At 44.2% G+C, this 12,764-nt stretch overlaps 1 protein-coding gene across 3 annotated transcripts in view; it reads left to right on the top strand.

Annotated features, from left to right (window-relative positions):
* Positions 1–274: 274 nt before the first annotated feature.
* Positions 275–12,764, top strand: part of Pla2g7 (phospholipase A2 group VII) — a 37,880-nt gene continuing 25,390 nt past the window's right edge. Inside the window, exons 1-2 of one of the 3 annotated variants that reach the window (XM_029570224.1) lie at positions 275–333; positions 10,771–10,913. In XM_029570224.1, the coding sequence (XP_029426084.1) occupies positions 10,805–10,913 (109 nt within the window). In that variant the 5' untranslated portion in view covers positions 275–333; positions 10,771–10,804. Of the gene's footprint in view, positions 334–431; positions 676–10,770; positions 10,914–12,764 lie in introns of those variants that run through there. The other 2 variants (XM_008846723.3, XM_008846724.3) reach the window with 2 other exon arrangements.

Below are 12,764 nucleotides of genomic sequence, written 5' to 3'. Positions count from 1 at the left end.
CAAACAACAGCAACTACAAAAATTGAGACATTTGCCCCACACTCATCACAAAGAAATGAGGCTACCACAGTGGCAACACTTCCTGTCTGGGGCAGGGTCCATGCACCTTGTGAACCCGTGTTCCTGCACAAAAGCCAACGCTGTGGAACATTTCAGATTCCAGGCAAGCACTCAGTGAAAACTGAACTTTGTAAATTCAGAGAAACAAAATAAAACTAGCAAGATAGGCTTGTGAGTTGGAGTCATCTCACAAGAGGACCGAGGACACTGAGTGTCAGAACTGGACCCCGGGAGCCCACCACTGCTCCAGGCGCGGTGGGGATCCAATCAAATGTGAGTGCAGGCCCCGGGGCCAGGAGGAGGCACAGCCTTGGGGAGGGTGCTGAATGCTGGGTAGCTGAGTGTGCTGGGGCAGTGGCAGCTGGGCTGAAGAGAGAGGCTGGGCCACAGGCTCCTCCCTGATTCCTCCTCCCGCAGCACTGGGGTCGGGCTCTTAAGGCTGCGCGCTCAGCCCACCTAGGAGCTGCCCTGCCGCTGGGTGACCAAGGTGACTGTCAGCGACTGGCCAGAGGTCAGCGGTGCTGGCGGCGAGAAGCACTTGTATATCGCTCGCGTGGGTGGTACCAGTGCGTCCAGACACGGGAGTACTCCGGGGTAGCTCAGTACAGAGACAAGGTAAGAAGCCCCAGGAGAGGGCGGGGCATGATGGGCTGGAGTGTAAGGTCACCTGGCTGGTGAGGGGACACAGGGGCGGTGTCATTGGTCTGAAGGGCTGCCCGGAGCCGCAGTGTCCTTCCATTCTGACCTGGACTCGCCGTCCCTATGACCCTTGGAAACACAGCTCTAGAATTTTTGCAGGAAGCTGACGGATTCCTTCAGAGAAAGCAACCTTCAGAATTCAGTGCTAAGAGGGGTAGCGGGGTAATCCTGGAACACGTGGAAATTTCTTGTGTACAGATCGCCCTCTGGGTCGCAAGCGCGCGCACCTCCTTGAAGGACTATTGCCCAGAGTTAAGAAGCATAGAAACAAAATAATAAAAACAAAACACTACCTCCCCTGCCTGGGAGCATCCCCCTGCTGGCCAAACAAGATTATGGTGGTTCCACCCTTGATCAAAGGGAAGGAAGGCTAGCTTATATATATTCGAGAATTCATACAGTGTGTTTTTATCACAAGACCCCCTCCCTTTTCTGTACCCTCAACCTTACCCACCCCGACTTCATTTCCTCTATTATTATTTGCCTTTTTAAAAAAGGCTTATGGAGTCTAATCTGTTTCCCTCTTGGGTGTGGGTCTATCCCTTGGAGTCTGGTCATCCTACCAAATATCACATCAGAGTGGAAAACTGACTTTCCCTTTCTGAACATCTATCAGTTGCCAATAGGTCCTCAGCGAGGAAGGCTAGATTTTTTTTTTTCCCCCAAGCAAACACAGAAAACAGAGAACATTGTCTTCCTTGTCATTTTGGGAGCTTCTAATACATTTTTTTTTAAATCCCCAAACTGGAAACTGTAGACTTTTATTCAGACCCTTGTTTCTAGGAAATCAGTGTGCAGGGGATTGAGAGAGGCAGAAAAGGCATGCCTGTCTCCTGCACAGGACAGGAGCTTGTCACCTGTAAAGCGCACCGAGATTGACATTCAGGTTTGGGCGAGACATGTTACTAAATCATTCTTGCACAAATTATCTTTGACCCAAATGAGATTGCAGAGCTGGGAGACTGATGTATGAGCAGCAGCTGGAAAATGTGTCCCCCGGAGCACGGACAATCCCACCGGCTCTCAGCAAATCGTGGAGTAACACTGACAGCCTGGGTCAGGGCTCCCGGATTAAAGCAAAGAGAAGGCTTTCTGGATGCAGGGTACATTGAGCTGTGAGCACCCAGCAGATTTTCTCATTGAGGGGATTCTGGTGGCTCTAAAGAGGTTCCAGGCAGAGACAGGTTACCAGTTTAGTATCTTCAGTGTGTCAGTTTCCGCCCCTTGCAGTGGGGGTATTAAGGGTGGTTTCCCAGGCATTTGTGCACAGAACCTGCTCCTGGCACCAAGGTCTACCACTCCAGGCTGTCACTGACAGCAGAGACTCAGAGGCTGAAGGCTCAGCATACTGAGCCACTGAGTAGCAGTGAGGAGGGATGTTAATGACCTTCAGCCAATTATTAAGCAATTGAGAAAGCCGGGTGGGGTGTGAAGGGCTTGTATAGAACTCCAGGTCTCCCTCACACCCAGGCAGCTGGCTCCTCAGTTCATCTCCATTGTGATGGCACCCTGCTTAGTCAGGAGGAGCACCCACGGACCTAAACCTCACCCAGTTCTGTTTGTAGACAATACAGCTTAGCATCTTCTTTGAGACTCATCATAAAGTGTTAAGTGAAGGCCAATGAAGTACTAGAAATGAGGACCCCTGGGAAGTCCAGGTGGTGCCTAGGAGTCCCCTCTCCCTGAGACCTCAGACGAGCATTTCCTAGGAAGGAAGGTAAACATCTGATTTTTATTTTATGTATGAGTGTATTACCTGCGTGTGTGTAAGTGTACCAGTGTTGTGCAATGCCAGTAGAGGTCAGAAGAGAGCAATGGATCCCTTGAAATCTGAGTTTTGGGCAGTTGTTAGCTGCCATGTCTGTGCTGGGAACTGAAGCCAGGTCCTCTGCAAGAGCAGCCAGTGCACTTTTTAAAAATTTTATTTATAAAACTTTTACTTATTATTTTTATTTTATATGTATGAATGCATTGCCTGCATGTGTGTAAGTGTACCCTTGTCATTCAATGCCTGCAGAAGTCAGGAGACGACATCAGGTTACCCTGGTACTGGAGTTACAGGCAGTTGTTAACTGCCATGTTGATGCTGGGAATGAAACCTGGGTCCTCTGTAAGAACAATCAGTGCTCTTAACTGCTGAGCCATCTCTCCAGCCCCCAGCCAGTGCTCTTAAATGCTAAGCCATCTCTCCCAGCTCCTTATTTTTAAAAGATAGGTCACATATAGCCCAGGCTGGGTTCCAACTTGTTCTGTAGCTGAGGATAACCTTGAACATCTGCTCTTCCTGCCCTTACTTCCTGAGTGCTGGGATTACAGACATGAGATACCACACCTGGTCTGTGCAGCATTAAGGTTTGATCCCTGGACATGGGCACGTTAGGCAAGTGCTCTACCAAATGAGCTCCATCCCCATTCCTCTATCTTAAGCTGCCTTCTTTCATGAGTCATGAATATGAGCCTGACTGACCAACTGATGCTAAGAGATACAGAAATTTCCATCAAATAAAGCACTGATGAGAAAGTGCTGAGTGAAAAGCCACTGAAGAGGGAAACGTTTAGCTCTAAAGTCATGCTGTTCCAGAATTCTTGGGGAAGCTCAGTGGTCTGTGGGCATGAACGGAGGGTTCCTACCTCCTTTTCTATGATTCTATGAAGTGTCAGGCACCTGTGGCTTGCTGTCAGTCACTGTGATAAACTGCATAGGAATGACTCATAACACAGTAAGAGACACAGGTTAATATAGCCTTGTACGGTTTTCATTTTTAAAGAAACTTAGCAACTGTGAAGGAACAAGGTCACTCCAAGAACACTCATGGACTTAATTGGCTAGCTGATTCCTAATAAAAGCTGTCTTTGTTCATTCATTCATTCGTTCTTCATTCATGTGAAAACATATTTGCTGCTGGGCATGGAGGTACAGGTATAGTTCTTGAGAGGGGAAAAGCAGGATAATCTCACAAATTCAAGGAGAACCTGAGCTATGTAGGGAGTTCAAGGCCAGCTTGGGCTATATAAAAAGACTGTGCCTTGATAAAAAGATACCAAGGGCTGGGATGTAGCTCAGTGGTAGATGACTTGCCTAGCATGTATAAAGCCTGGGTTTTAGATGCTACTATGCTCTAGGACCTGAGTATAGGACAGGAAGATAGATACGCTTTCTGCTGTCAAAATCCTACAGTGTTTGCAATCACAGTGCTAAAGTGTAGATAGGCAGATCCATGGGGCTGGCTGGCCAACCAGCCTGGCCTACTTGGTGAGTTCCAGGTTCCAGTTAGAGATCCTGTCACAAAAAAGGTGGATAATATACCAGATGTTTTTCCTTTGACCTCTAAACGCCTATGCAGAAGTGTGTGTGTGTGTGTGTGTGTGTGTGTGTGTGTGTGTGTATCTATTCAGAGCACTGGAAACTTTAACTACTACCATCATATGATACTTGATAAAATACAATGACATTAAAGCTAAAATAAAAGCAGATTTAATTTTAAAAGTTGGATGTGCTCAAGTAAAATACAAAAAATTGAATATTTGATTTTGAGAATTGGAAAAAAAAAACTTCAAAAACTTTCAGAGTCCAGAATGACCCTTTTCTTGAATAGGGGTGTACAGATGTCCACCACTGCACAGATCTGTTGATGTTGGAAATCTACACATGGCAGCAGAATTCCCTGGGTGGGCTGTGGACCAGCACTGAATAGGTTTCCCTTAGTGAAGCACTCTCTCAGAAGGGACGCTGCAACTTCCCCCCGTTGGCTGCTGACTAAGTTTTAGAGAATTAGGGAAGGGTTTCGAAGTTGTTTATCACCTAGAATAGGGGTGATCTTCTCGTGACAGGACATCAAACTGCCACATGAGGCAACCCATTTCTCCTTCCTCACTTATCTTGATGTACAACTTACAAGACAGATGTATCAGTGGGGAAGATGGGCCCCTTCCCCATCTGCCTGTGTGCAGTGGAAATTTCAGCTCTTCCTGACAGCCCCTGATTGTATTCTCTTGCCAGATGTACTTAGCTATTTTTGAGTCTTTATGTCTGAAGTTGAGAACCAAGTGACCAGTGTGATGATTCAAATTGATGATAATAAGTGACATTAATTCATTTTGTGTGTACGACTGTATTGCCTGCATGTACGTAAGTACACCATGTTGTGCAATGCCCAACGAGGTCAGAAAAGGGCATTGGATTCCCCTGGAACTGGAGTCATGGATGGTTGTTAGTTGCCATGTGGGCTCTAAGAATTGAACCCAGGTCCTCTGCAGGAGCAGCTGGTTCTCTTAACTGCATGCCATCTCTCCAGCCTTCACCTTATTTTTTTAAACAAAGTTTCTTACTGAACTTGTAACTCCCTTATTTGGCTAGAATGGCCAAATACAGAATTGTTTTATAAATGTGTTAAACAAAATCACAGTGATCGCATGCCCTGGTTGTTTGACATTGTAAGAGGGATTTGTTGTAGGTGTGTGTGGGTATATACATGTATGTTGGCTCTTACACTATTGAACAAACAGTGCGTTATACTAATTTTTTGTTTGCTTATTTGGTTGGTTTGATTTTTGTTGTTGCTTTTTTGAGTCAGAGTCTTGCTATAGCAAGCTGAACTTGAACTCACAGTCTTCCTGCCTCAGCCTCCTGAGTCTGGCATTATAAGTGTTAACCACCACACTCAGGTTGAATTAAAACTTTAAAGTCTCCTCCCAACCCACCCTAAGGAACTTTTGGCAATTGATGATTGCTGGGAAGGGGAAAGTGTCTTACAGAAATGGGACTCTTGGTGTGCCCAGTGAATGGACCCATACTGAAGGACATTTGGGGACACAAATCAGAATCTATAGGCCATATTATATACATGAGAGTACATTAAATTGGGCAGGAGGCATTAAGAGGAGGTATGGAAAGGGGAGGGGATCTAAATACCATATTGCAAATATATAATCATATAATCATATATAATCAACCCATATTGTATGAAAATTGCAAACATTCAATAAAAATAAAGTTTAAAGTCTCCCCTCCCATTTATAAGATAGTATACTAATCCTAGAAATTTAATTAAAGGGTCAATGAAAGATATGGACAATTCAAGACTCAATAAATTGCTTGTGTGTGTGTGTGTGTGTGTGTGTGTGTGTGTGTGTGATGTACATGTGTATGCTTGGCAGGCAGAAGAGGATGTCAGATGTCCTGGTCTGTCACTCTTCACTTTGTTCCCTTGAGCAGGGTCTCTCACTGAACCTGGAGCTCAGATGGTGACTAGGAAGCACCAGTGATCCTCCTGTCTCTGCCTCAGACTCCTGGGGCTATAGTCATCTACTTCACCACACCAGTCTTTTTATGTGGGTACTTGCATGGCTTTTTATTATTACTTTTAAATTTAAATTTTTTTATGAACATGAGTGTTTTGCCTGCGTGTAAGTGTACCATCATGTGTGCATGGTGCCCTCAGAGGCCAGAAGAGGGTGTTGAATCCCCCATAACTAGAGTTACAGGTGGTTGTGAGCCACCACTTGGACACTGGGAACTGAATCTGGGTACTCTGCAAAAGCAGCAAGTGCCCTTAACTACTGAGCCATCTCTCTAGCTTCTCTGCTCCCAAATGCATTTTAATATTCATGCTATAAGCTATTAGCATGGATGACTGACTTTTTGTAGTGAATTTCTCCATTTAGAAACCCATGCAGATGCTGTGTTCCTTGGCCTTTGGTTTGCCAGTTGTTTCTTGTGTGCCCAGTTATCTTTTTCTCAAAGAAAAGTTTTCATTTTTACATTGACCAGTAGTGGTGGCTGTGAAAGTGGGCTACTCTATGTTTCACTATGAAGACTGCTAAGTGGTTACTGTGTGGGCTGAGGGAGTAGCCCAGTGGAAGAGCTCTTGTCTAACATGTGAGAGACCCTAGGTTCCATTCCCAGCACTACTGAAAAAAAATGTCACTTGTATTCTCTAGTTCTAAGAGTATGTTCAAAGTAACCACCAGAGTTAAAGTTCCACTTCTGAAATTCAAATCCATTTCTAGCTGATGCTTATCTGCAGGCAGAAGGCTTGGAGAGTTACAGGCTTCTTAGGAAGGGTTCCTCTGTGTTCCACTGTAGAAAAGCCTCCTCGGCTGTCTCCCACGCATCTCAATGAATGTGGAAGCAGCCAGGGTCTAGGGAAGCCAAGGATGCCTGACTGTTCAGACTAGTGCTTTGTTCAGAAAAGCCAGAAGTGCTGTTTTCATTTTTATAACATGGAAATTTGGGGATCACATTTACTTAAAATGTATAATACTTTCATAAAGGATTGCCTTTATGGAATTAGAGTAAAGGATTTAGAGTAAAATCACATCAACAATAAAATAGCTAATAGATGAATAAATCTAGACAAATGAACCAGAAGGAGGAAGAATGTATGTAGTGTATTTAAGACACCCCTTCACAAGAACAGAGAAGGATGACAAATTAAAAACCATGAAAGCTATTAGACCTGGAGGAAAGATGGATATGAAAAAGGGTTTTTTTACAAACAAATATTTTGTTATTTTTATTTTATGTGTATGAGTGCCTGCATGTAGGTAGGTACACTGGTGTCATGCAATGCCTGTAGAGATCAGAAGAGGGTGTCAGCAGATCCCTTCGAACTGGAGGTACGGATGGTTGTTAGCTACCATGTGGGTGCTGGGAATCAAACCTAGGTCCTCTGGAAGAGCAGCCAGTGCTCTAAACCGCTGAGCCATCTCTCCAGTCCCAATGAAAAAGTATTTTTTATGTGCTGGGGATCAAACCCAGAGCCTTGCACATGGAGAACCAAGTACTTTACCATGGAAGTATGGTCAAAGCCCTGGAAAGATTTTAAATGTGGAAAAGCAATGGAATTCAATACAAAGTAATAGTGTGAATGAGCACAGTGTAGAGGTGCTGATGAGGCCCTGGGGAAGCTGAGGTTAGTGTCAATGAGCTCAAGAGCCCAGAGTGTAGCACACAGGGATGGTGGAGAGAGGAGGGATGACACTGGTCCAGAAATGAATGAAAGATCAGGTGGAGGGAGGGCCTCCTGAGCACTGTGGCTCCGATGGTCTGTCTTCTCCTTAAAAACCATCACAGAGCAACAGAAGACATTCTAGGGTTACATTTTAAAGCATCTACCATTACATTTGTTCTAAGAGTTTTTGATTTGTTTATTTTTGTTTTATGTGTATGTGTATTTTGCTTGCCTATATGTAAGAACGATACCTGTGTGCAGTGCCTGCAGAGGCCAGAAGAGGGCATTGGATCCTCAAGAACTGGAGTTACAGATAGTTGTTAACTGCCATGTGGGTGCTGGGAGCTAAACCAAAGCCCTCTGAAAGAGCAGACAGTGGTAACGATAAAGGAAAAAACAAAGCTGAAAAGTGGAGATGCTAGAAAACCAAGCCAAACTTGCCTAAGAGGCCTGTGCTATGCTAATCAGGTACACCTGTTGATCCTTCCAGAGCAAGCTTTATCCCATCCCCTTCCTGGTCCATGTGGCTGTTTTAAAACACCCCCCACTCCTCCAAAGTGAAACTGGCAAATATAAATCGTTTCAAAACATTCTTATTGCTTTAGCTCTTTGTCCTAGGACCCTAGGTCAGTCTCAAAAAGAACTAAAAGCAATTTAGTTCCAACAGGACTTCTTGAGCAGAACAAAATGGCCAGTCTCACTGTTAAGTTACCCTTTGTATTGCCCCACATCAGGGAGTACTGTTTGGGAGCAGAACAATCTTCCTGTTGTTCCTCTTCATTGTAACAAGAACAGCATGCCAGGAGTAGAGATACCTGGTGTGCAGTTCACCCTCCTTAAGGCACATTTCCTGTCTCTCCCAAACACAAAAGATACATCCCATATATCTCAAGAGGCATCTGGGGTCCTGCTTTACAGGACTCCAGTGCAGCTTGAAAAGTAAAGGACTTTCTCCCTCACTTTCTGAAGCTTGATGTCCAGGGGCACTGGGGTAGCCAGAGTGGACTGCTCTGGGGGCTTGGATTTACAGGACATTAAAAGCCCCCTTTACTGCCGATACACTTGCAGTCACTATCCCAGAACCCAGAAGTTTGAGGTAGGAGGAATTAAATGCCCAGTTTGGGTTACATAGAAAACCTTTGTTGCAAAATAAAACAAAACAAAACCTGTTTTCTCTAAAACATTTCTCCCAAAAGGCAGGAGGTTCTTTCCTTTGAAGAAAACTTCTTCAGCCTTGATGTGATATCTCCAGGTGTCTAGGTTAAGATTAAAGTGGCTATTTGCCAGGTATGGTGGCACATGCCTTTAATTCCAGGACTTGGGAAGCAGAGGCAGGCAGATCTCTGTGAGACTGAGGCCAGCCTGATCTACATAAGCACTCTTAAAAACTGAGTAGATTGTAACCAATGAGATTTATCTGGGGCATGGTTATCGCTAATTGGAAATTTTTCCTAAAGATTGGCTAAATGAATGTGTGAACAAATGACTATATGAAATATGAATGAGCCTGCCAATCATTGAATGGATGAGGGGATCATTGTTTTGAGGATGAAACCAGAGACTACATAGGCTTGGGCAGAGGAGAAATTCCATTAATAAATGGGACTCATGAACCCTTGTAGCGGTTTCCAAATACAGCGTTCTGGGATTGGATTGCTAGATGCCTAGGCTGCCTTTGGAGGACAGAGGTCTGGGGAAGGGCTCAGGAATCTGCTTATTCAAAAACCCTAAGGGACCCTGTAGCTGCATAAGTTCAGGTGGAATTCCTTGTGTGCCTTGCGAGCACCTGAGGCTGTAGCCATGGAGAGCTGGGCATCCTGGTCCTGCTTGAGAACTTGGGAAATTCCAACCATCAAAGTTGAAGGGATGCGGGTTTTTTGTTTGTTTGTTTGCTTGCTTGTTTGCTTTGTCTTTTTGAAGCAGGGTCTCCCTGTAAGCCCCAGCTGGCCTGGAACTCACTACGTAGACCAGGCTGGCCTTGATCTCACAGAGATCTGCCTGCTTCTGCCTTCTGAGTGCTGGGACTACAGGCATGCGCCACCACGCCCGGCATTTATTTTATCTTTTCATTTATTCATTTATTTATTTTAAAGACAGAGTCTCATATAACACAGTCTGGCCTTGAACTTAATAAGGATGTCCTTGGACTCCTGCTTCTCCTGCGGTCACCTCCCTAGGAGCATGTGCTAGGATCATTATGCCTGGTTTATGCAGTGCTGGAGATCAAACCCAGAGCTTCACAAAATCCGGGCAAGTCTGTTGTTCTGTTATCTCATCTCTTGATTCAGGAACCATTTATCCAACACTAGCTACCAGTCTGAGATAGACCTGATCTCTACTTTTTGGTGAGGGTCTCCGGGTCTCTACTGAACAGACTTGGTAGAATACACATGCCAACAATTAGCATCACTTACATAAAAAACTACAGCAGCAACATTATAATCACTATAGAAATTATGATGGAACAATTATCTAGAACCTATTAGCTACTGGTCCAGAGGTGCCAATGGGCATAACAAGGTGATGATATGCCTGTTATTAGTATTGCAGTTTGATGCTCTTCTTTATAACCAAATGACACAGTTATAAAATTAGAGAACTAGGGCCCTAAACTTTAATATTTAGCTGTCGAAAAATGTTATTTCTATAGAGGTCTGGAGAGATGGCTCACTGATTGAGAGCACTGGCTGATTTTCCAGAGGACCCAGGTTTGGTTCCCAGTACCCACATGGTGGCTAAAAGCAGTCTACAATTCCAGTTCCAGCGGATTTGACACCCTTTTCTGGTCTCTATAGGCTTTGCATGACATGAGTGCATTTATATACATGCAGGCAAAACACTCATACACATTTTTTTAAAGTTTTAAAATGTTATTTATATGTTCTGCAATCCATCAGGATCAAGGATTTCTCCAATCTAGTACCTACTGGTTCAAAAAATGCATGTTCTGTTTATAAGAAATGCTGCTAGGACCTCAGGGTCACTGAACCTGTTCAATTCATCTTCAATACATTCACTGCATATTTTGTTTTTTTCCTTTTAATTATCTGGCATGAAGAACATTAAACTGAAACTACTGCTTGGGTCCCAAGATGGCACCACCCATACTGCCTGTGCTTTTCTGTCTTGTGTGCTGCCTCCCACTCGTTCGTCCTTTTCACTGGCAAGACCCATCACCTTTTGACTTTATTAAATCATCTGGTAAGATATATATTTATTTAAGAGCATGAATTGATCTGTTTCCAAACTCCAGGTGGCTCAGAGAAGTTGCATATTCTGAAAGGTAAGAAAGTACTTTTAAGAAATGCTCATGGAAGGCCCTGGGGAGATGGTTTACTTGGTAAAGGGCCTGCCATGCAAGCCCAAGGACCTAGTTGGGATGCTCAGCACCCCTGTAAAACATGCACCTGAAACCCCAGCAGTGTGCTGGACAGAGACTGGAGGAGTCTTGGAGCCCTTTAATTGATGAGCTTCAGGCTCGGTGAGAGACCCAGTCTCAAAAAACAAAGATGGAGAGGTATCAAGGAAGACACCTGATGTTGACCTCTGGTCTCGTCATGAACATGGACACACATGCATGTGAAACTAAACACACATGTACACACATACTAACAAGTATATACACCATATATACACACTACCACCATCACCCCCCAACAAACACGTATGTGGGTATACACTAACAAGTATATAACATACGCCACATATATACACCACTTACACACACACATACACACACAGACATGCTGATGAAGATCTGTTCTCCTGGGCTGGTGAGGAAGTTTCACTCTTCCCTTTTTACAATTTAAATGGAACAAGGGCATATGTTCTTGGCTATCAGGCCCATGGGATGGACATAGGCTATCATCTTACAACTACCATAGAAAGTGCCCTCAACACCTCCCTCACTTTTCCCTCACCACCCTAACTCAACCCCAGCCAGGTGCAGAAACACACCTGCCCTGGGGTTTCCTCTAAAGCAGCCTCCAGACCTGCTCCACAAACATGGGAGGAGGCTGATGTCAGGAAAAACAAGCCTAGTCCTGCTTAGTAGTAGAAAGATGTATGAGAAGATAACAATTTGGGCTCCTGGGGTCCAGAGGGAAGTGATGGTTTCTGCCCAAGTATGAGAAGAAGAGGCAAGTAGATGCTGGAACTCCTGAGGAGAATGGGCATGTTCTCTCACTGTGGTAAGCAGGCAGAGAAAGGGGAGAGTGATTTAGATGGTTTAGAGGACAGAGTGAGGCAGCCATCTGCAGTCAGGTACATCTTATGTCACCAAGAAGGACCTATCTTGCAAAGACTTTGTTTCTAGAGCACTGGGAATTTCTGCTCATCGCAGAGGGCTGTGATGCACATGGATCTCTACCTGGTGTACCTCAGGGGAGCACAGAGGGAGCAGCTTGGGTGTGGTGTCACACTGTCTGCACCCACAGATCTGTGTACCTGCGTAGATGTACTCACCCTGCATCTAGCTGTTCAGGCTTGTTAGGTGAGTCCTTATCACAGCATATACAAAAGGCCTTGCATATCAGTGTCATCCAGATAAACTTAGCTCTTTTTCATAATTGTGGAAGTAGATGAATCAGTAGGAAAGGGACTGCGCCTCATATTGATGTTTACACAGGAAGTGGAGTAACATCTCAAAGGTGCAGTCATCCCTCAACACTTAGCAGGAAGCAAAGGTACCAGAGATAACAGTGGTGCCTAGGACTCAGAGCGTATAGTCAGGGAACCGGTGACCTATCTGAAGTTCATGTTTCCAACTATCTCTTCCATGGGTTGAAAACAGTTCATATTTTACATGATAGGAAAATTATTATTCAGGGTACTTTAAAAATTTTAACTTATTTTTTTAATTAAAAAAATTTTTTAGAAGAAGCATTTTATTACATCTTTAACATACTCAATAACAGTTTCCAGAGTAAAGATACATCTCTTTCAAAAGTGGCTGTAACTTTTTAGGCTCAATTGAATTAATAGGTATACAATATTGAATTCAGTATAAACCCTGTAAGACATAAAATTTTTTTAACTATCAAAAGAGATCTC

This window comes from Nannospalax galili, unplaced genomic scaffold, assembly GCF_000622305.1.
Source record: "Nannospalax galili isolate Female #2095 unplaced genomic scaffold, S.galili_v1.0 scaffold803, whole genome shotgun sequence".
Taxonomy (NCBI): domain Eukaryota; kingdom Metazoa; phylum Chordata; class Mammalia; order Rodentia; family Spalacidae; genus Nannospalax; species Nannospalax galili.
The sequence above is the reverse complement of the archived record's forward strand: the minus strand, read 5'-3'. Positions and strand labels throughout refer to the sequence as shown.